General features: G+C 35.9%; 1 protein-coding gene across 1 annotated transcript in view; it reads right to left on the minus strand.

The window, feature by feature from the left end:
• Positions 1 to 4,508: 4,508 nt before the first annotated feature.
• GTF2A1L (general transcription factor IIA subunit 1 like) overlaps positions 4,509 to 25,569 on the minus strand; it is an 83,995-nt gene continuing 62,934 nt past the window's right edge. Inside the window, exon 10 of the mRNA XM_081264468.1 lies at positions 4,509 to 4,750. Coding sequence (XP_081120594.1) covers positions 4,643 to 4,750 — 108 coding nt within the window. The 3' untranslated portion in view covers positions 4,509 to 4,642. The remainder of the gene's footprint in view (positions 4,751 to 25,569) is intronic.

The raw sequence follows: 25,569 nt of genomic DNA on the forward strand, positions 1-25,569 counted from the left end.
ATCACATGAATAATTTATTCCTTATTTGTTCCTCTATCCTGCTTCCTTTAAAGTTCCAACTATGGGTTTATCTTCTTTATCAAACTCTCCTTAATCTACTCCCTTGCTAATCCACTATAGTCAAGAACCTCTTATGTGCAATAAAATAGAGTACAAATAATATTTATATAAACTACAACAGTCTCTCTCTTTGGACTCCATGGCACTTGCCATCCATATCACTCATTTGCTTCTACCCTATACTGTGTATTACTAATTATGTTTACAAGCCCATCCTTATTTCAACTGTTACAAATTTCTGATACACTTGTCTCTTTTACAACTTTGTTTCTCCCACTATATTTATCCTTCAACTACTCTGTGAAGCCTTACACCGAGTAGTTGATTGAATTTTTTCTTCTTTGTGGTGTTAGGGATTGGATCCAAGGTTGCGCTCATGTTAAGCAGATGCTTTACCAATAAGCTCCTCACCCAGATTAATAATTTTTTAAGCTGATTCACTTTTGTAACTGAATATAAAACTGTCCTTGTCAAGAAGCATTTCTTGTATGTAATAGTCCCATAGACAGTGTGTGTATTCTTATGCTGTATAATCTCTCAAACCTAAATCATAGAAAAAATCAGTTGCTTAATGGATTTATATTTCTGCCTTGAATTTTTTTTGTGATGTTGAATATTATTATTGTTAGGTTGTATATTGGCTAAAAAGGGTTAATCAATTTGGAATAAATCATGTAAAGTTATAAATAGCTTTAAAATGTATTGGTGTTTTGTACTCCATTTATTACATTTGTTGTAAAGGGTCTGTTTTTAGCTTCTTCAAGAATGTAAATTAAGCAGAATACAACAGTCACTAATATGCCATTATGTAAAAATGTGAGTGTGTAACCGATGTGATTCTGCAATTTGTATTTGGGGTAAAAATGGGAGTTCATAACCCAATTGAGTCAAATGTATGAAAGATGATATATCATGAGCTTTGTAATGTCTTGAACAACCAATAAAAAATATAAAAAGAAGAATGTAAATTAAGGGCTGGTGTTGTGGCTCAGCAGCAAAGCACTCACCTAGCACGTGCAAGGCCCTGGGTTTGATCCTCAGCACCACTTAAAGATAAATAAATAAAATAAAGGTATTGTGTCCAACTACAACTAAAAAAATAAATATTAAAAAAGAATGTAAATTAAGAATCTCATAATGATTTCAATAAATGTGTTCATAATTAGAAATAACCTTTTCTTCAAAGTATCCCCACTGTTTTCACTTTCCATGGTTTCAGCTATCCACAATCAACCACAGGCAAAAAATATAAAGTGAAAAATTCCAGAAATGAAAATTTCACATGTTTTAAATTGTGTGCTGTGGTGAAATCTCATATCATACTCAATCCCACCCATTTGAATCATCCTTTTATCCAGAATATCCACACTGAACACCTGACATACCATTGTTATTTAGTAGCACTCTGGATTATCAGTTTGACTGGCATGATATCACAATGCCTATATTCAAGTAAACCTTTTTTTTAATTTAATGATGACCCCAAAATGCAAGAATAGTGATGCAAAGGAGACACCAGAACATAAAAGGAAAGATTAACTTAGGTGTTATATGGCAACAATGAACAACACATATGGATAAAAACAGTTTATACAGGGTTTGGTACTATCTTCAGTTTTAAGCATCCACTGGGGGTCTTGAAACATATTCCCTATGCATAAGATAGAAGTACTCTAATTTTAATTAACGTATTTTTCCCTAAGAGTTATTGCCATAGGCTTCCAACTTACCATTTAACTTTCTAGTTATAAAACACAAAGTTCCCACCTTGCCTAGAGTATATTTACATGGAAAACAGCATAATATTGACCTACTAGCATAAATCAAATAAAATCCTGTATTAAATTCCCTGCTTAATGTCCCAATTAACTGTTGCTGTTTGTTATGGTTTGCATGTAAGGTGTCCCTCAAAAGCTCATGTGTTAGACAATGCAAGATACTTCAGAGGAAAAAATGATTGGGTTGTGAAAGTCTTAACCCAATCAGTGAATTAATCCCCTGTAGGGATTAACTGAGTGGTAACTGGAGTAGTAAGGTGTGGCTGGAGAAGGTGGGAATTAGGATGCGTCTATGGGGTATATATATTCTGTATCTCGAGAGTGGAGTCTCTCTCTCTGCTTCTTGATCACCATAATATGAGCTGAATCCCTCTGCCACACACTCTGCCATGATGTTCAGCCTCATCTTGAGCCCCAAGGAATAGAGCCAGCCCTCTATGGACTAAAACCTCTGAAACCGTGAGCCCTCAAATAAACTCTTCTTCCTCTATAATTGTGCTGGTCAGGTCCTTTAGTCATGACAATGAAAAAGCTGACTAAAACACTATTCATTCTATAGTTATTATTTTCCAACACAATATAAATGATTTAAACTGAGTACAGCAGTTATAATTAGAATCCTAATGCTGTATGAAGTCTGAGCTGTAGATGATTATTTATACATATTATAGCACTGACTGGGGAATTCTGCACATTGAATAAAATAAGTAAAGGAAGCAAGGTCAGTTAGTCAAGAGACTAATTCTATGCAAAATCAACAAGATCTTCTTGGTCTACAGGGAGATAGAAAATATGTTAAGAAATCACCATAGGATGCTGAGTATGATAAAAAAAAATTTGAGAAATTCTCAAAGTGTACTGGCACAGGAATTAGATACATGATACTTTCACAAACCTCCTTTAACATAGCAAACTGTAACCTCTACAAAAGACACTTTACTTATAAAAAGTAAAAGACAACATTTACCAAGGCACTGTCTTTATAAGAACTTAGAAACTAACTTTATAGTATTTTGTTATAAAATACAATAAGAAATGTTTACCTTGGACATGATGCAGAGGTTCCTAAAATTCATATAATAGCAAAGTGAAGTCTCAGATAAAATCTCTCAACTTTACAAGGTTCAAAGAATAATTTTCTCTTCTAAAGTAGATGGAGATTTATCTCACATTGTCTTTACCACATAGGTTAAAAATCTTTCTCATATGTGTAAGTTAAAAAAAAAAGGCCAACCTGAATGTGGAGTAGTGATTATTAGAGGTTGATGAGCAAGCAGGGCAGGGGAGGGGAGGGGGATACTGGGAGGGTGAATTTGATCACTTCACACTGTATGCATATACTGAAATATCACACTAAACCCTATTAATAGGCATAATTAATACATCTTAATCAAAAATGCAATAAAATACTAGATGAATTTGTTAAGAACTGAATCCTCTATATTATCATATTCATACTGAATAATAAAGATATGATTGTCAGCATGCCAAAAAAAAAAAAAAAAGGTTTTTAACTGCAAGTAATGAGACCAACTTGGTTGAGATCATCAGGTTTAAAAAAAAAAAAAGGCAGAATGGAATCAGCTAATGTAGAAGGCCATCATGCTAAAGGCAATCATGATTTTCTGAAACTTGTTTCATTTGTGTCATGAGTGTCAATATGCATTCAAATATATATTGTGTTGTCAAAGTGCATTTCTTAGTGTGGATCCTGGCCAAAAAAAATTGCAAATCACTGGTTTAGATAACTTCTCAAGAATTAGAAGTCTTTTTAACATTATCTGAGCTAATAAATGGGTATGAGATCCAAAATAATTTGGTGAAATCCTAATTTTTTCTAGTCACTACCAAAATTATCACCACTTATATTATCATGCAAGGATATTTATTATTGGACTTTGTTTTGTGGTAAGCCTACTTTTAAATTGATTGTTTTTTTATTTTTAAAAGATGAGGGGCATGAAGACATGCAGAGACACAAGTGGGACTACTATGACTTTTTTTCCCTAATAATACAATGTGCTACATAAAGAAGACTGATACAATAGTACTTACAATGTACTATTTTAAAAAAATCACTGAAGCAAAGAGAAATTTTAAATCCTAGTTCCTGGGTAGGATATCTTGTCAATTAACCTAGGGCTTAATTTACAATAAGGTTTGCCTAGAGAAAATACAAAGTGACCAGGTGGGCCTAGGAAGAAGAAAACAAAAAGAGTAGAAAGTAAACTACTCCAATCTAACAATTGATATTGACTTTATATGAAGGGGCACTGGAATCTGATTTAAATTTTACTTCAAAAAAAGAAATATGCCAAGGGGGCTGGGGCTGTAGCTCAGTGGCAGAGCGCTTGCCTAACAAGTATGAGACACTGAGTTTGATCCTCAGCACCACATAAAAATAAATAAAATAATCTGTCATCTACAACTACAAAAAAAAGAAAAAAGAAAAACATGACAGGGCCGTGGTTATAGCTCAGTGGTAGAGTGCTAGCCTAGTACATGTGAGGCACTGAGTTCCATCCACAGCACTACATTAAAAAAAAAAGCACTAAATAAAATAAAGGTATTAAAAAAAAGAAATAAGACATAACAGTATAGATAATAGGGGGGCACTTTAAAACATAGCAAAATAAATATAAAATTGCATATTTGCATCTGCATCTGAATTAGAAGTTTATTAAATTCCATATAGTGAATTAAAATTTGATCAGCTCTTGATGGACTATATTTAAAATAACAGGAAGTTTCACAATACGTAATATTGTGATGTTTACAAAACTGATGAACTGAGCTCAGAAAGTTTACCACTCTGCATCACCAATGGCTTTTGCAAATACATAGTCTCTCCCTCCAAAACACATAACACCATCTTTCAAAAAGAATTTCCATTTGTTCTTGCTTCGATGAATCTGGAGGGAGAAAAATAATCTAAATTAATTTTATAAGTTAAAAAATCATTTACATTTCTTTGAAATAGTAAACAGATTTATTCTAACACTAAATAGGAATTTTTTAAAAGTAAGACCCCCTCAAGATAGTTTATTCACTAATTCAACAGATATTTGAATTTCTATAATGTCAAATACTGTTTGAGGTACTGAAAATACAACCAGTTCTTACATATAAAATATTATTTTAGGCACTAGAGTACTATATCTATATCATATATACAGTCATCCCTCAATATCATTGTATCCTGAGGTATTGGTTCCATAGCTCCCACAGATATGAAAACCTGTGGATGCTTGAATTCCTTATGAAAAATGGTGTGTGTGTGTGTGCATGTGCATGCATGTATGTGTGTTTACATATACTGACATGTTTACATATATTTATATATATAGCACACACATATAACCTATGCATATCCTTCTATGTGTTTTAAATCATCTCTAGACTTTTTTTATGTTAAGGTTACAAACTTACTAGCATGAATAAGGTATAGAATTTGAAAACCTTAGGCTTTGCATTACTTTTATTATCATAGGAGTTACTTCCCCAAAATGTTAATCACAGCTGTATTGAAAGAGTATTTGGGAAATGTGGCAATATGGTTTATATAAGTATACCACATTATAAATCTACTGGAGATCCAAAGGGATTTGCCTTTGTGGAATTTGAAACAAAAGAGCAAGCAGCAAAAGCTATTAAGGTAGGTCCAAACCCAGAAGGCAAAACAGGGAAGAGGAAAAGAAGCAGTTCTGAAGATGCAGAGTGCTTAGCTCCCAAATTCTTTTTAAAAGGTACAGAAAGCACCTCCATGTTAAAGTGGAAGGGAGTCCACGCATACAAGACTCCTTTGTATCCGAGAATTAAAAGCTTCTAGCACCAATTTCCAAGGAGTTCTGTCCTCATCTTCAGGAGTAGATCTCCAGATTATTTGCATACCTAATACAATGTAAATATTCTTAAGTAGTAATTATACTGTATTGTTTAGGGATTAAAGATGGGGAAAAGGTCTGCAAATGTTTGGTAAAGACACAATTTTTAAAATATTTTCAATTCACAGTTGATTAAACAGAGGATGAAACTGCAGATATGGAAGGCCTACTATACATGATTTCATATACTATGTCTGTAAAAACATACATATACATAATATATACGGAAAATACAGGGGGAAAAAATCCTGCCTTTGAAGAGTTTACATTTTAATAGAAAGGGGACAGAAATCTAATCTGTAAGTAAATTATATAGAATATTAAAAGGTGATGTGCACTACAAAAAATAAAGTAGGAACCAAAGCACAAATGTAGAGGTAGAATTACAATCTTAAAAAGGCTAGTCAGAATAGGCTTCACATTTAAGGTGATACTTAAGCAACAACCTGAGGAAGGCAAGGGATAAGGCCAGACAAGTATTGACTCAAGGTCACTCCAGGCAAAAGGCACAGGAGAGAAAGGTGCTGACAAGGGACATGCCAGAAATGTTCAAGAACACCAAAGAGTCCAACATGTCTGCAAAGGTATAAACAGGGAGGAGGTAGCTAATATTATCAAAAATGAAAAAGTTGTGTTTCAGTGTGAAAAAGAAAGTCACAATAAAGCACCAACCACAGACAGAAGATACATCCTAAAATCTGTTTGATTCTGTCAGCTGTTCTTCAGATTTAATAAATCAGCCTAGATACAGGTAAAATAAAATGATAAGAAATCATACTACTTTGAGAGGTAAGAAACCATAAAATAACTGCTATCTCTTCGTAAACTACAAGTAACTATTCAGAAAATATATGATCTGAGATCAAAGATAATATTTAAACCTCGTTGTCTGACTATAAATAATCAAGTCTGGGAATAGACAGATATTGTGACTGGTATTCTTGTGCATTTTGTGAAGTAAAAGAAAATGCAAAAAAAAAAAGAAAGAAAGAAAGAAAATGCAAAGGATAAATCCCTGTTTATGTGTTTAAAATGCCCTAATAATGTAAACTTTTTTTCTGAGTTTGATTCCCAAATTTTCACTTGCACAGCACAGGTGAGAAAATATAACCAGAATTAGAAGAACAGTTGCAGCAATGGGAAGATTTATCAAGTGACTACTTTTTGTCCTACAATTTCAATATAGTTTAAATTAGGTATTTATTAATCTAAAAAAAACATATTGCTTGTGACAAATCATTATCATTTCCAGTGATATTGAAAATACATCTGAGAATACTCATGTATTTAGGGTATTTTTAATCCAAAAAAAAAAAAAAAAGAATCATTTGTTTTTTATCCTATACACATACAGCTAGGAAAACCCTAAAAGTATTTCCATGAAAGTCAGGACATACACAAGATTATCTACCACTATTCAACTTTTAAACACTTTATTGGTACTAGCTAATACAGACAAGTGTAAACTACAATTGATATTAACCAATGCAATTAGATAAAATAGAGATATAAAAACTGGAAAAATTTAATAAATTTGCAGATGTATGTCAAAACTCCAAGATAATCAACAAAAAAAATACTAAATAGGAACTCAGTTGGATAAATTAGCACACCGAAATCTATATCCTTCATGCATATAAACAAAAGAAGATACAGAGGAAAAGCCTATTAACCACATAAATCAAAGAAATAAAATAACTAGGAATAAAGAAGAAATACTGATCCAACATGGCGGCAGGCGCGGAGAGATCAAGTCTCTGACCTCTTCAGCTGCGTGGGCATAGGGAGTCGTAAACCGTCTAAATGCTGTTTGCTCAGGGTCACTAGGCAATGCTGAGCTGACGTGGATCTGGGGCAAACAGTCTGGGCCTCTCAGAACACACACGGAGCCCGAATTGGCTGAATTCAACCTCCCATTCGCCTTCGTCTCGCAGACAAACTGCTGTGACTCAGCACTAAACGATCCCGCTGAAACAACTGGTCGGCCCTTCTGAACCTGTGGAGGTTAATACCAACCGAGCCTTCATAGGCAGTGGCCACAGGATTGAAATGGGGTTTGGGAGAGCCAGTCAGGACCCACCCGTTGCATTGGTCACCCGGCAAAGGGAATGAACTGTTGCCATTTGCATGGGATACCAACATGGCAGAGAACTGACGTCACCAGAATGCGGCAGAGGAGATAACTTCATTGAAACCAGCGGTGACAGGTGTGTAACCCCATAGCCTTCCCTCTCCACACATCGGGGAAACCTTAAGGGACCCTCCCAGCTCTCCCGTGAGCGCAATAGCCAGACCGAGGGAATCAGGAGTGGCGCAGAACCCGTGGCGTGGAACAACCGGCTACCGCTCCCACCAGTGCTGACAACCGAGGTCTCTTGCACCAGCTACCAGGGGCGTGGCTACCGGAGGGCAAGCAAAATTTGCTGAGGGTTCTCAGCCCCAAGCTCTACAAACTTAGGGCCTGAGGGAATAGCAAACAGGGAGAGTGTGCCCAGTCGTTCATGAAAATAGGGCTCCCAGGAGCAGCAGACCTGGCGTGTAGCCAGTATTGTGGTGAGCATCACTGGTGAGCGGGAACTGGCTTGAGGAAAAGTGGGGAAGTGACTAAACACAAGAGAAGGCCTTAGGCACTCAGGATTGGAGACCTGCCCAGTCTGGGAGGAGGAGCTGCTGCAAAGTGATTGGTTCCCAGGTATTGAGAGGAGAAGCTTGGCCCGGTGGGCACAGCTCCACCTACTGGAAGAGCAGTTAATCAAACTTTAAGACTGCATTTATTAATTTTTTTAATTTGGGTTTTTTTTTAATTTTCATTTTTTGTGGTTTTTTAAATTTTTTTTAATTTTTTTATTATTTTTTTAATTTTAATTTTAATTTTTTTATTTTTTTAATTTTTTTCTTTTTTTATTTTCTATTTTTTTCATTTGTCTTTTCATTTATTTTCAATTTCCTTATTCCCCCTTCCTTGAATTCTACCTGCTTACTCTCATTCTCTTTAGGGATTCCTTCCCTTCCCTTCTAATACCTTTCCTCCCAAGCATCAAATAAATTTTAGGAGTAAACAGTAACTCAGCAGTCAAACAGAACAAGAAGTAACATGAGCAGCATGAAAAAGCAAGGAAGAAAAGAAGTACAAACAATGCAGGACAGCCTAAATATTCAGGAGGACCTAGAGGCATCAGAAAAATGGTCAAATAAAGAACTCAAGGAATACCTTAGACAGATGGAATGGAACCTTTAAGAGGATATGAGACAGCAAATTCAAACAGTGAAAGAACACATTGAAAATGAATTACATAAACAGATAAAAGAAGAAATTAAGCATCTTTATCAGGAGATAGAGATTATAAAAAAATCAAACAATAATTCTAGAAATGAAGGAAACTATAAACCAAATTAAAAACTCAAATGAGAGTATCACTAACAGAGTGGAGCAAGTAGAAGCCAGAACGTCAGATAATGAAGACAAAATATATCATCTTGAAAAGAGTCTAACCAACTCAGAAAGGCTGGTAAAAAAATCACGAGAAAAACATCCAAGAGATATGGGATAACATAAAAAAAACAAACTTAAGAGTCATCGGGATAGAGGAAGGTATAGAGGTTCAAACCAAGGGAATGAGCAACCTGCTGAATGAAATAATTATAGAAAACTTTCCAGAAATAAAAAAGGAAACGGATATACAAATTGCAGATGCATACAGGACACTGAGCATACAAAATCACAGTAGACCAACGCCAAGACACATTGTTATGAAGATATCCAATATACAGAACAAAGAGAAAATATTAAATGCTACAAGAGAAAGGAGGCAGATTACATACAGGGATAAACCAATAAGGTTAACAACGGATTTTTCATCACAGACGCTGAAAGCGAGAAGATCCAGGAACAACGTATTTCAAACACTGAAAGACAATGGATGCCAACCAAGAATTCTGTATCCAGCAAAATTAAGCTTCAGGTATGACAACAAAATAAAAATCTTTCATGATAAACAAAGGTTAAAAGAATTTGCAGCCAGAAAACCAGCATTGCAAACCATCTTGAGCAAAACACTACACGAGGAAGAAATGAAAAACAATAACCAAAACCATCAGTGGGAAGTACCTCAGTAAAGACAGAAGGCGAGGGGAAAGATAATCACGGAGAAACAAACTAAATATTTTTTTTTTTTAAAAAAAAAAAAGGATAAACAATCAAACATGGATGGAAGTTCAAACCATATATCAATAGTAACTCTGAATGTTAATGGCCTAAACTCTCCAATAAAGTGACATAGGCTGGTATCATGGATTAAAAAAACAAATCCAACAATATGCTGCCTCCAGGAGACACATCTGATTGGAAAAGACATACACAGGCTGAAGGTGAAAGGATGGGAAAAAATATACCACGCACACAGTTCTCGTAAGCAAGCAGGAGTGGCCATCCTCATATCGAATAAAATCGACTTCAAGACTAAGTTAATCAAAAGGGATAATGAAGGACATTATATACTGTTAAAAGGAACCATTCACCAACAAGACATAACAATTATCAATATTTATGCACCAAATAATGGTGCTGCGACATTCATAAAACAAATTCTCAAGTTCAAGAATCAAATAGACCACAACACAATAATTATGGGTGACTTCAACACACCTCTCTCACCATTGGACAGATCCTCCAAACAAAAGTTGAATAAAGAAACTATAGAACTTAATATCACAATGAATAACCTAGACTTAATTGACATATATAGAATATATCAACCATCATCAAGTGGATATACCTTTTTCTCAGCAGCACATGGATCCTTCTCAAAAATAGACCATATATTATGCCATAGGGCAACCCTCAGTAAATATAAAGGGGTGGAGATAATACCATGCATTTTATCTGATCATAATGGAATGAAACTGGAAATCAATGATAAAAGAAGGAAGGAAAAATCCTACATCACATGGAAAATGAACAATATGTTACTGAATGATCAATGGGTTACAGAAGACATAAAGGAGGAAATCAAAAAATTCTTAGAGATAAATGAAAATACAGACACAACATATCAGAATCTATGGGACACAATGAAAGCAGTTTTAAGAGGGAAATTCATCTCCTGGATGTCATTCCTCAAAAAAAGAAAAAACCAACAAATAAATGAGCTCACACTTCATCTCAAAGCCCTAGAAAAGGAAGAGCAAAACAACAGCAAATGTAGTAGAAGGCAAGAAATGATTAAAATCAAAGCGGAAATCAATGAAATGGAAACAAAACAAACTACTGAAAAAATTGACAAAACTAAAAGTTGGTTATTCGAAAAAATAAATAAGATCGACAGACCCTTAGCCATGCTAACAAAGAGAAGAAGAGAGAGAACTCAAATTACTAACATACAGGATGAAAAAGGCAACATCACAACAGATACTACAGAAATACAGAAGATAATTAGGAATTATTTTGAAAATCTATATTCCAATAAAATAGAAGATAGTGAAGACATCGATAAATTTCTTAAGTCATATGATTTGCCCAGACTGAGTCAGGAAGATACACACAATTTGAACAGACCAATATCAATGGATGAAATAGAAGAAGCAATCAAAGGACTACCAACCAAGAAAAGCCCAGGACCGGATGGGTATACAGCAAAGTTTTACAAAACCTTTAAAGAAGAATTAATACCAATACTTTTTAAGTTATTTCAGGAAATAGAAAAAGACGGAGCTCTTCCAAATTCATTCTATGAGGCCAACATCACCCTGATTCCGAAACCAGACAAAGACACCTCAAAGAAAGAAAACTACAGACCAATATCTCTAATGAACCTAGATGCAAAAATCCTCAATAAAATCCTGGCAAATCGAATACAAAAACACATCAAAAAAATTGTGCACCATGATCAAGTAGGATTCATCCCTGGGATGCAAGGATGGTTCAATATATGGAAATCAATAAATGTTATTCACCACATCAATAGACTTAAAGATAAGAACCATATGATCATCTCGATCGACACAGAAAAAGTATTCAACAAAGTACAGCATCCCTTTATGTTCAAAACATTAGAAAAACTAGGGATAACAGGAACTTACCTCAACATTGTAAAAGCTATCTATGCTAAGCCTCAGGGTAGCATCATTCTGAATGAAGAAAAATTGAAGGCATTTCCTCTAAAATCTGGAACAAGACAGGGATGCCCTCTATCACCACTTCTATTCAATATAGTTCTCAAAACACTGGCCAGAGCAATTAGACACACAAAAGAAATTAAAGGCATAAAAATAGGAAAAGAAGAACTTAAATTATCACTATTTGCGGATGATATGATACTATACCTAGAAGACCCAAAAGGGTCTACAAAGAAACTACTAGAGCTAATAAATGAATTCAGCAAAGTGGCAGGATATAAAATCAACACACATAAATCAAAGGTATTTCTGTATATCAGCGACAAAACTTCTGAAATGGAAATGAGGAAAAACACCCCATTCACAATATCCTCAAAAAAAAAATAAAATACTTGGGAATCAACCTAACAAAAGAGGTGAAAGATTTATACAATGAAAACTACAGAAACCTAAAGAGAGAAATAGAAGAAGATCTTAGAAGATGGAAAAATATACCCTGTTCATGGATAGGCAGAACTAACATCATCAAAATGGCGATATTACCAAAAGTTCTCTATAAGTTTAATGCAATGTCAATCAAAATCCCAAGGGCATTTCTTATAGAAATAGATAAAGCAATCATGAAATTCATATGGAAAAATAAAAGACTCAGAATAGCAAAAGCAACTCTAGGAAGTGTGAATCAGGCGGTATGGCGATACCAGATTTCAAACTGTACTACAGAACAATAGTAACAAAAACAGCATGGTACTGGTACAAAAACAGGCAGGTGGATCAATGGTACAGAATAGAGGACACAGAGACTAATCCACAAAGTTACAACTATCTTATATTTGATAAAGAGGCTAAAAGCATGCAATGGAGAAAGAATAGCATCTTCAACAAATGGTGCTGGGAAAACTGGAAATCCGTATGCAACAAAATGAAACTGAATCCCCTCCTCTCGCCATGCACAAAAGTTAACTCAAAATGGATCAAGGAGCTTGATATCAAATCAGAGACTCTGCATCTGATAGAAGAAAAAGTTGGCTCCGATCTACAGATTGTTGGGTCAGGCTCCAAATTCCTTAATAGGACACCCATAGCACAAGAGTTAATAACAAGAACCAACAAATGGGACTTACTTAAACTAAAAAGTTTTTTCTCAGCAAGAGAAACAATAAGAGAGGTAAATAGGGAGCCTACATCCTGACAACAAATTTTTACTCCTCACACTTCAGATAGAGCCCTAATATCCAGAGTATACAAAGAACTCAAAAAATTAAACAATAAGATAATAACCCAATCAACAAATGGGCCAAGGACCTGAACAGACACTTCTCAGAGGAAGACATACAATCAATCAACAAGTACATGAAAAAATGCTCACCATCTCTAGCAGTCAGAGAAATGCAAATCAAAACCACCCTAAGATACCATCTCACTCCAGTAAGATTGGCAGCCATTATGAAGTCAAACAACAACAAGTGCTGGGGAAAAGGGTACTCTTGTACATTGCTGGTGGGACTGCAAATTGGTGCAGCCAATTTGGAAAGCAGTATGGAGATTCCTGGGAAAGCTAGGAACGGAACCACCATTTGACCCAGCTATTGCCCTTCTCGGACTATTCCCTGAAGACCTTAAAAGAGCGTACTACAGGGATACTGCCACATCCATGTTCACAGCAGCACAATTCACAATAGCTAGAATGTGGAACCAACCCAGATGCCCTTCAATAGATGAATGGATAAAAAATAATGTGGCATTTATACACAATGGAGTATTACACAGCACTAAAAAAATGACAAAATCATGGAATTTGCAGGGAAATGGATGGCACTAGAGCAGATTATGCTAAGTGAAGCTAGCCAATCCCTAAAAAACAAATGCCAAATGTCTTCTTTGATGTAATGAGAGCAACTAAGAACAAAGCAGGGAGGAAGAGCAGGAGGAAAAGACTAACATTAAACAGAGACATGAGGTGGGAGGGAAAGGGAGAGAAAAGGGAAATTGCATGTAAATGGAAGGAGACACTCATTGTTACACAAAATTACATATAAGAGGTTGTGAGGGGAATGGAAAAAAACAACAAGGAGAGAAATGAATTACAGTAGATGGGATAGAGAGAGAAGATGGGAGGGGAGGGGAGGGGGAGTAGTAGAGGATAGGAAAGGTAGCAGAATACAACAGTTACTAATATGGCATTATATAAAAATGTGGATGTGTAACCGATGTGATTCTGCAATCTGTATTTGGGGTAAAATGGGAGTTCATAACCCACTTGAATCTAATGTATGAAATATGATATGTCAAGAGCTTTGTAATGTTTTGAACAACCAATAAAAAAAATAAAGAAGAAATATTTGATTTATTGGCAGCATTCAATACTCTCTTCTTTGAATTGTTCTCACTTGGTTTCTAGAACATTCTGGTTTTTCATCTAACTCCCCAACATCATAACTCTGACCACTCCTTAGTTTCCTTTACTCATCCCTCCAATATCTCTCTTACTTCTCAATTTTAGAGTATACCAGAACCCTTGTTTCTGCTTATATTCATTCTTGGTAATACTAATCTCATGACTTTAAACACCATCTATATGTTGATGACAAAATTTATATCTCTAGCTCATACTTATTCCCTTAAGTCCTGATTCTCATTCAATTAATTCCACATCTCCTAAATGTCAAGTGGACACCTGAAGCAAATTTAAAACTAGAATAACTTTTTCTCCCCAAGTCTTCCTCCATCTCATTGGGAAATAGCCAGGTAAAAAAAAAAAATTCTTCAACATTCTTTATGCCTCCTAGTCATACCCCATTCCCAGATCTACCATTGCATGTTAGCTCTACCTACAAAGGATATTCGTATTTCAGCTACTTCTACCACCTCCAATACTATCACACTTGTTTAAGCCTCTATTTTCTTTGCCTAGACAATAACCTTGTAACTAGTTTCCCCATTTTTACCCTTGCATCCCCACTTTTTAGTCTAATATGAATGTGGTAGCCTGAGGGGTTCTCCTAAAAATGTAATTTAATATCATTTCTCAGCTCAAAACTCTCCAATGCTTCCCATCCAAAAATTAAAGTTTTTACAATGGATGCAAAATCTCTCATTTCCCCTCCCTTACCATTCTAGACTCCTTTCTGTTCCCAGAACACAAAGGTATTCCTACCTCAGGACTTTTACATTTGTTCCCTCTGTTGGAAATGTTTTTACCCAAATACCTTAACAATTCACTCCCTTACCTCTTTCTGATCCCTAGCCTATTATATTTTCAGTAAGGCTGTCCCTGGAAACTCTATCTAAAATTGCAACCCATTTCTCCCCAACATCATTAAAATATCAGATTTTGTGATTTAATGTTATCTCATTGAAAGTAACGTAACGATTAGGTTTTATTTTGAACTGGTCAAGTTGATTCTGAGTTAATGCTGAAAAATAGACAATTATACCCAGGAAAAAACATATCAATAAACAATTACTTACCTACCGGATATTTAAAAATCTCAATGTAATACAAGACTAAAGATAGATAAACCAATAGAACAAAATAGAAAATTAACTAAATCCAAATACATATCAAAATTTATTAGGTGATAAAGGAATCTTATCAGTATGGACAAAACAGTCTTTTCAATAAATGTTAGGAAAATCAAGTGTTAAAAAAAGTTAAAACCATGTTACTTTATACATCAACACATATACTAAATGGATCAAGACTTGAATATTAAAAAAGAAATCAAATAAATACTAGAAGAAAACATGAGTGAATCCTTTAAAATCCTGAGGTAAGAAAGAAGCTCTCGTGACTCAAAATTTAGAAGCCATAAAATTAAAGACTGACAAATTTAACATCTACACATAAGAAAAAGCAACGAGAGCAAATGATTAAGGAAAAATTACTTCCATGTATAACAAAAAGCTAATAACATCTCTCAACATGATATAGAACTCTTAGAAATCACTGAGTGGAAAACCAATATTTTAATGGTTTAAAAAGTTGCTGGATATGGTGCCACATGCCTATAATTCCAGTGACTAAGAGGTTGAGGCAGGATTCCAAGTTTGAAGCCAGCCTCAGAAACTTAGTGAGACCCTAAGCAACTTAAAGAGGTCCTGTTCTCAAAATTAAATTTTAAAAAAATTAAAAAGGCTGGGGATGTAGCTCAATAGTTAAATGCCCCTGGGTTCAATCCCCAGTACCAGGAAAAAAAAGAAAAGAAAAAGACAGAAGTGTACTCATTTCAGCAGCACATATATTAAAAAGACAAAAGTTAAGAACAAGAAGGTCACAAAAACTAAATATAAATGGCCCTTAAACACATAGAAAGTTAAAAATTCCACCAACATATCATTTTCACTTTCCATAGCAATAAAGATCCAAATTTCTTTATCACATTCTATTGGCAATGTGCAGGAAAAACTTCACTCTCAAACACTATTTTGGAAATATAAACTGAAACATCCCCTTGGAGAGCACTGTGGCAATAGCTAACCAAATACATTTGTCTTTGACCTAGTTATCCTATTTCTGTACATGTATGTAATAGGTATGTTTACATACATGTGAAATGTCTTATCCATATAGTAATTCCAAGCAAAAGACTAAAACATAAATATTCATCAGTAAGGAATTAATTAAATAAATTTTAATAACCCTAAAATGGAATATTATACGACTCTTAAAATATTAGCATGAAGAAAACCTCCTTATGTAAAAAAGACTGAGACACTGTCAATAGTAGAAAGCAAAGGTGCAGAATGAAGTATTGTCTATGCTACTTTTTGTACTTACACTAAATAAGCTCTATAAATATATTTAAAAACTAATATAACTAGTTACTTATTTGCAGTCAAGTCAGAATCAGAAGAGCTACTAAAAGGAAACACAAATAGTGAAGAAGTGAGAATCAGACCTTATTGTATACCTTTCTATTGTGTTTTGACTTTTAACCAAGTGTATGCACTATTTAAACACCAAAACAAATATACATTTGAGAGACTGTACTATATACATTACAATTAATCACTGTGCTAACATCTAAAGGACAAAGCCACTATAAAAAGGTTTACTAACCTGTTAGATGAAGATATAGGCTATTCAAATGATTTCACATCCCTTTATAAAGTGTCCTATTTATAGCACAGAATACTCTCATTCCTATTAAAATGCTTCATTTCACCATTAATGTTTCCTGTATTATCCTTATTACTTTAACCTTTATATATTTTTTATTTTTTATTTGTTTTAATTAGTTACACATGACAGTTCAATGATCTTGACATATCATACATTTGAATCAGATGGGGTATAATTTCTCATTTTTCTGAGTGTACAGGTTGCAGAATCATATTGGTCATACAGTCACATATATATATGCAGCAATAGTAATGTCTGTTTTTATATTAATCTTAGACATTTTCTAGGTCTCTGGAATCACTAATTCTCACCCAGTATATAGACCAATGCCTTTATTTAGCCCCTTTTCATTGTGCATGTTAAAATTTTCAAACTTTCTTCCAAGAGTTAAACTATACAGTTTAAAAGGTAAATTCCATCTGTTAATCAAAGCAAAATAAACCACTTAAAAAAAAACAGCTCTTCTCAAAGTTTAAGGGGTTGCAAATCACCTGAAAGTCTTATTAAAAAGGCACATTCTGGGGCTAGGGCTGTAGCTCGGTGGTAGAGTGCCTGCCTCGCACATGTGAAGCACTGGGTTCGATCCTCAGCCCCACATAAAAATAAATAAAGATATTGTATCCATCTATAACTAAAAAATATTTTTAAATGGTTTTTTTAAAAAATGCACATTCTGATCCAGGACTCTGGAGTGGTCCGCAGAGTTCTGTATTTGTAATACTCTCCCAGGGAAACAGATGCTATTGGCCTTTAAAACACTCTGAACCAGTAAAGCTTTAAAGACTATATATACACAATGGAATTTTACTCAGCAATAAAAGAGAATAAAATCGTGGCATTTGCAGGTAAGTGGATGGCGTTGGAGAAGATAATGCTAAGTGAAGTTAGCCAACCCCCAAAAAACAAATGCCGAATGTTTTCTTGATATAAGGAGGCTGATTCATAGTGGGGTAGGGAGGGGGAACATGGGAGGAAAAGACGAATTCTAGATAGGGAAGAGGAGAAGGAGGGCAAAGGAGGAGGCAGGGGATTAGCAAGGATGGTGGAATGTGATGGACATCATTATCCAAAGTACATGTATGAAGACACGAATTGGGTGTCAACCTATTTTATATACAAACAGAGATATGAAAAATTGCGGTATATAAGTGTAATAAGAATTGTAATGCAAAAAAAAAGTACATGTATAAAAAATGAATTGGCGTGAACATACTTTATATACAAAGATATGAAAGATTGTGCTCTATATGTGTAATAAGAATTGTAATGTATTCCATTGCTGTGTATTTAAAAAATAAAATCAATATTAAAAAAAAAAAAGACTACTGAGGATTCTTTTAATTTACTTGAGTTTCATTCCATTCAATACTATTCTAAGCAAATCAACCCATGACAAGAACTGGCAAGTTTTCCCTCATAAAAATTCACTATAACAATATTTTCCACTCTATTTTGACTTTATAGATACATTCTTTTTGCTACTATTTTCTGACTTCATCACTCCCTTTAAAAAATATTTCAATGGCTCCCCAATGCCCTGGTTTCTATTAATGTTCTTAAAATATTCACTAATTAGAGAGTGCTCTCGGACAACTAGATTTGTTAATACAACTAATATCACCTCAATCTACTCCACAAGGAGAAGAAGCAAAACACAAAGTATGGGTAAATGCTTTGAAAAATACAATGCACTATGTAATTAATTATAAACTCTCTTCAACAATGTAGCAAAGAACACTATATTCATAATGTTCTAGAAATTTTTTGAGACTTTAAAGAATGTATATATAATTAGATACCTTAAAATCTTTTCTTTGTAGAAGTCAATACAATGTTTATAAGAAACTAAAAGAAGTTTCAAACTAAGAACTGTCCCTTTTTTATTCCTACTCCCTCTTAAATTATATTTTACAAGCATTTAAATTGCTTTTTTGGGGTGAGGGGGACTGGTACTGGGGATTCAACTCAGGGGCACTCAACCACTGAGCCACATCCCCAGCCCTATTTTGTATTTTATTTAGAGATAGGGTCTCACTGAGTTGCTTAGTGTCTCACTGTTGCTGAAGCTGACTTTGAATTTGCAATCCTCCTGCCTCAGCCTCCCAAGCCGCTGGGATTACAGGTATGTGCCACTGTGCCCAGCCTAAATTCTAAATTTTCTATCTATATAAAATGTTATAGATAAGAAAGTGGTTATCATTTTTATAGAAAATGATTTTTAAAAATAAATTCACAACAAAGGGTATCCTTTGTTTCCTTTAAGTATATTCTAATTGTGATTTTAAAAAAAAAAAAATAGGCCAGGTATAGTGGCACATGCATGTAATCCCAGCAACACAGGAGGCTGGGCCAGGAGGATGGCAAGTTTGAGGGTAGCCCCAACAATGTAGCAAGGCCCTAAGCAACTTAATAAGATCCTGCCTCAAAATGAAAATTAATAGAGTTGGGGGTATGGCTCAGTGATAAAGCACCTCTGGGTTCAATCCCTAGTACCAAAAAGAAGAAAAAAGATTAAAATATCTATTAGATATCAAGGCAATGAAAATCACAACTGCAATAACATACCATCTCATACTCACTTGGATGACTAGGTTCTTGAAGTCAGATAACAAGTGTTAGCAAGGATGTAGAGATATTGAAACCCTCAAATGTTGCTGGTAAGAATGTAAAATAGTATAGCTGTTTTAGAAAACAGCCTGGTAGTTCCATAAACCATTACCATGTGACCCAGAAAATCAACTCCTAGGTGTCAAGACAGATAAAAATACATACCTACACAAAAACTTGTGCATTAATGTTTATAGTAGCATTACTCATAATATCCAAAAGGTGGTGATGGGGTTCAAGACATCCTAACCCAAAATATGGCACCTTGTCATCTGAGAAAACAGTCAAAACAAGAAAGACTCTCTGACGTTTCTCTTGCCCTTCTTCCCTTAAGCAGGCCATAAAAGAATTCTCTAACCTTCTTCTGAATATTTTATAAAACACTTAAGCCAGAGTTGCCCTCCCTACACCCAGGAGGAACTAATTCATCTCTGAAGACACAGGGGCACAGAGAAGAATCTGAATAAACAGGACTTACAAAATTCCTCTCCATTAATTACAATATCATACCCCTATTTCCTCCAATCACACTTCTGCACAATTCTCCAGAAAAATACTTTTCCCTGTATCTTTGTGTCTTCATTTCTAAAGGTTCCTGTGCCATGTAAAACTAATCTAAAATCAATGTGTACACTTTTCTATTTTATTAGAGGGTCTTAGCTATGATCCTAGTGGTGGATGAGGAAGAGAGATTACTTTTTTCCCTATACAGTGGAAAACAACTATGTTAGCTTTTTATCACTGTTACCCAAACACCTGACAAGAACAATTTGGAAGAGGAAAAGTTTTTTTAGCTCATGATTTCAATGTTCTCAGTCCATAGTTGGCTGGCTTCAAGACAGAAAAATCATGGCTGAGAAAAGCCACTCAGCTCATGACAACCAGGGAGCAGAGAGAGTAAAGCTCAAGCTTCTGTGGAGACCCCAGGAATCAAGAGACACCAGAAATGGGGACTGCTGGCAGAGGGAAAGCTGAAGGCAGGAAGCAGAGCCAGCCCAAGAGAGAGGCTATATAGGTGCAACCATCGAGCTCATGGAGGTGGGGCTTCCCATATCTCACCACCACGTGCCCTGGATGCTAGACATGGAGCTACAGGACTTAATATGTGCCTAGTTGGGTTCCAGTCTTGCTTTGGTCCTATTTTTCCCTTATTTCTATGTTCCTTTTCCTCCCTTTTGGAGTGGAGATGTTTATTTTGTGCCATTATATATTGGAAGCATGTAACTTAATGTTCTTTCTTTATTTTAATAGGGATTCACAGGATCTGCCTTGAGTCTCAAAGGAGACTTTGGACTTGGACTTCTAAGCAGTGCTGGAACTATTAAGACTATAGGGACTCTTGTAGATAGAATGAATGTATTTTGCCCTGTGAGATGGGCACAAGCTTTGGGGGGGCCAGGGGAAGGATATTATGGTTTAGATCTGTGATGTCTCCAAAAATGCAACCTTGGGGAATATATCTGTCTCTAACCAGCTTCTCTCCTCTTTCTTTCTCTCTCTTTTTCTCCCCCACCCCTTTCTCTCCCACCACCCGTCTCCTTCCCAGCCACCATAAGCTGGGAAGCTTTCCTCCACCATAACCTTCTGCCATGATATTTCAGTCTTGGAGACAGCCAACCATGGACTAAACCTCTAAAATTGTGAGCAAAAATGAATCTTTACTCTTCTAAGTCGTTCTTGTCAGGTATTTTAATCACAATGACAAAAAGCTGAGTAACAAAAAACCCAAGGTCTACTGGCAGATTAAAAAACAAAATGTGGTATATACATTCAATAGACTATTGATCAGTAATAAAAATGAATGAGTTTTGATACATGTTACAATACAAATGAATCTTGAAATCATAGTAAGCAAAAGAAATCTGTCAAAAAAATACTGCATGTTACATGATTCTTTCATATGAAATGCCAGAACAGGAAAATTCATAGAAACAAAGTAGATCAGTGGTTCCCCAGAGCCTAAGGGGTAAGGTGGGGGCAACAGGTAGATATTAGAGTAAGACGTAAAGTTTTAAGAAGTCTTCTGAAGATACAGAAAGGTTTTCAAATTGACTAAGGTAATGGTTGTACATATCCATGAACATATTTTAAAAACACTGAACCGAGCGGCCACCATCTTAGAGAGCTGAAGTATCCACCGCCACTCTCCGACAGATTGCAGCAACAAAACAGGTGTGTGTGACCCAGCCCAGCCCCCATACTTAGGGGGATTTCGCATAAAATCTCTCCTAGACTTTCAGGGGGAGGCAGTATCAGAGTGAGCCTGCATAAAGACTAAAGGGGAGCTAGAGGCACCTGACGCTCAACCCCCCCTCCCATCAGCGGACAAAACAAAACCTGCCTAGCCAGCGCTGGGGGAGGGGCAAGCAGAAAAAATCAAAACCATAGAGTGCCGGGGATCCCAAAAGCCAACGGTGTGACCCCGGAGATCCAGGCTGTCTGATACGCGCGGCCTGCCCCGAGGCTACAGAAGGCGTGGCGCCGCAGGGAAGGGGTTAACCAGTCAGCAGGGAATTAAGTGGCTGCGACACGGTGGTATCCCACCAGCCAAGCCCAAGCCCGCACTGACCCCCGGGCTGAGTTCGGGATTGCAGTCGGGGAAGGAAGCCGGTAAGGCCCCGCCCCCCACAAGGGACACTCCGCTAAGGCAAACAGCGGCCACCATCTTAGAGAGCTGAAGTATCCACCGCCACTCTCCCACAGATTGCAACAAAACAGGCCCAGAGTACAGTTTGAACTGCCGAGAACCATCACTGAGGGGAAATCTGGTCTAGCAGAAGAACCCAAGCCTAGCAGGAGAGAACAGGAGACTAGAGGCAAGGCTCTCGTGACTGGGCAGCTGTAAACTGCAGGCCCGCCGGCGACAGTTCATCCACTGCCAGCGTAACTGGGCGGTAGGAGAACGCCCTCCCGCTGGCGATGGATCACCTGCCCACGGCCTGAGATACTGGGCGGCGGGAGTCTGCCCGCCTGCCACGACCAGGTGCTGAAACCAAACAGAGACAGTCCAGTCACACCCCCCCATTAGGGTACCCCGGCAAGGAGACTGGGGCACGGCACAGCAGAGTAGTGTCGTCACTGGAGCTTGGACGTCGGAATTCCTTCCCAGCAGAATCCACGTTAGCAGGCATAGTTCAACAACACAAAGGAGAGACATCAGAGTAATACAGAAACAAAACAAATCTATAGAAGAGAGCAGAAACACGACAATCAAAAAGAGCTGGAAAGTAACGTGGACAACATGAGAAAACAAGGGAAAAAAGGATTTCAAACAATGCAAGACAACTCAATTCTACAGGAGGACATAGAAACTTCAGAAACAGGGATATGGAAAGAACTCAAGGGATACCTAACTCGAATGGAAAGGAATATTAGAGAAGACATGAGACAGCAAGTCCAAGAAATAAAAGTGTATTTTGAAAATGAATTAAACAAACAAATTCAAAGGGCAAAGAACGAGATCTACCAGGAGATAGAGATCTTAAAAAAAAATCAAACAATAATCCTAGAATTGCAGGAAACTATAAACCAAATTAAAAACTCAAACGAGAATATTACAAATAGACTTGATCAAGTAGAAGTCAGGACATCAGATAATGAAGACAAGGTTTATCAACTTGAAAAGAATATAGTCAACACAGAAAAGATGCTTAAATCCCACGAACAATCTATTCAAGAGTTATGGGATGTCATAAAAAAAACAAATCTGAGAGTCATAGGGATAGAAGAAGGCACAGAGTTTCAAACCAAAGGAATGGACAGCATATTAAATGAAATAATTCTAGAAAACTTCCCAGAGATGAAAGATGGAATGGATTGCCAAATCCTGGAAGCCTACAGGACCCCAAACATTCAAAACCATAATAGACCAACCCCAAGACATATAATTATGAAGATAGCCAACATACAGAACAAGGAGAGAATATTAAAAGCTACGAGAGAAAAGAGGCAGATTACTTTCAGGGGTAAACCAATTAGGTTAACGACCGATTTCTCATCACAAACTTTGAAAGCGAGAAGATCCTGGAATAATGTATTTCAAACGCTGAAAAATAATGGATTCCAACCAAGAATACTATATCCAGCAAAATTGAGCTTCAAATTTGACAATGAAATTAAAATCTTTCATGATAAACAAAAGCTAAAAGAATTTGCAGCAAGAAAACCAGCTCTGCAAAGCATTTTGAACAAAACACTACAAGAAGAGGATTTGATAAATAGTGCCCAAAACTAACAGCAGGAGGTATCTCAGTAAAGGGGGAGGAAAACAACCAAAAAGCAAAACTAGCCAAACTAAAATAAATAAATAAAGAAGCATGACTGGAAATACAAATCATATCTCAATTGTAACCTTAAATGTTAATGGCCTAAATTCACCAATCAAGAGACATAGGCTAGTAACCTGTATCAAAAAAACAAATCCAACAATATGCTGCCTTCAGGAGACTCATATGATAGGAAAAGACATACACAGGCTGAAGGTAAAAGGTTGGGAAAAATCATACCACTCATATGGCCCTCGGAAGCAAGCAGGAGTGGCCATACTCATATCGAATAAAATCAACTTCAAACCTAAGTTAATCAAGAAGGATAAAGAAGGTCACTATATACTGTTAAAAGGAACCATCCACCAACAAGACATAACAATCATCAATTTGTATGCACCAAACAATGGAGCTGCAACGTTCATAAAACAAATTCTCCTCAAGTTCAAGAGTCAAATAGACCACAACACAATAATTATGGGTGACTTCAACACACCGCTCTCGCCATTAGACAGATCCTCTAGACAAAAGCTGAATAAAGAAACTATAGAACTCAACAGCACAATCAATAACCTAGACTTAACCGACATATATAGAATACATCAACCATCATCAAGTGGATACACGTTCTTCTCAGCAGCACATGGATCCTACTCAAAGATAGACCATATATTATGCCATAAGGCAACTCTTAGTAATTATAAGGGCGTGGAGATAATACCATGCACCATATCTGACCATAATGGAATGAAATTGGAAATCAATGATAAAAGAAGGAAGGAAAAATCCTACATCACATGGAAAATGAACAATATGTTATTGAATGATCAATGGGTTGTAGAAGACATAAAGGAGGAGATGAAAAAATTCTTAGAGTCAAATGACAACACAGACACAACATACCAGAATCTATGGGACACAATGAAAGCAGTTTTAAGAGGGAAATTCATTTCTTGGAGTTCTTACCTCAAAAAAAGAAAAAACCAACAAATAAATGAACTCACACAACACCTCAAAAACCTAGAAAAGGAAGAGCAAAACAACAGCAAATGTAGTAGAAGACAAGAAATAATTAAAATTAGAGCAGAAATCAACGAAATTGAAACAAAAGAAACCATTGAAAAGATAGATAAAACTAAAAGTTGGTTCTTTGAAAAAATAAATAAGATAGACAAGCCCTTAGCCATGCTAACGAAAAGAAGAAGAGAGAGAACTCAAATTACTAACATACGGGATGAAAAAGGCAATATCACAACAGACACTACAGAAATACAGAAGATAATTAGAAAGTATTTTGAAACCCTATATTCCAATAAAATAGAAGATAATGAAGATATCGATAAATTTCTTAAGGCATATGATTTGCCCAGATTGAGACAGGAAGACACACACAATTTAAACAGACCAATAACAAAAGAAGAAATAGAAGAAGCCATCAAAAGACTACCAACTAAGAAAAGCCCTGGACCAGATGGCTATACAGCGGAGTTCTACAAAACCTTCAAAGAAGAATTAATACCAATACTTTTCAAGCTATTTCAAGAAATAGAAAAAGAAGGAGCTCTTCCAAATTCATTCTATGAGGCCAACATCACTTTGATCCCAAAACCAGACAAAGATACTTCAAAGAAAGAAAACTACAGACCAATATCTCTAATGAACTTGGATGCAAAAATTCTCAATAAAATTCTGGCGAATCGAATACAAAAACATATCAGAAAACTTGTGCACCATGA

Source organism: Spermophilus citellus (genome assembly GCF_964194105.1).
Source record: "Spermophilus citellus genome assembly, chromosome: 13".
Taxonomy (NCBI): Eukaryota; Metazoa; Chordata; class Mammalia; order Rodentia; family Sciuridae; genus Spermophilus; species Spermophilus citellus.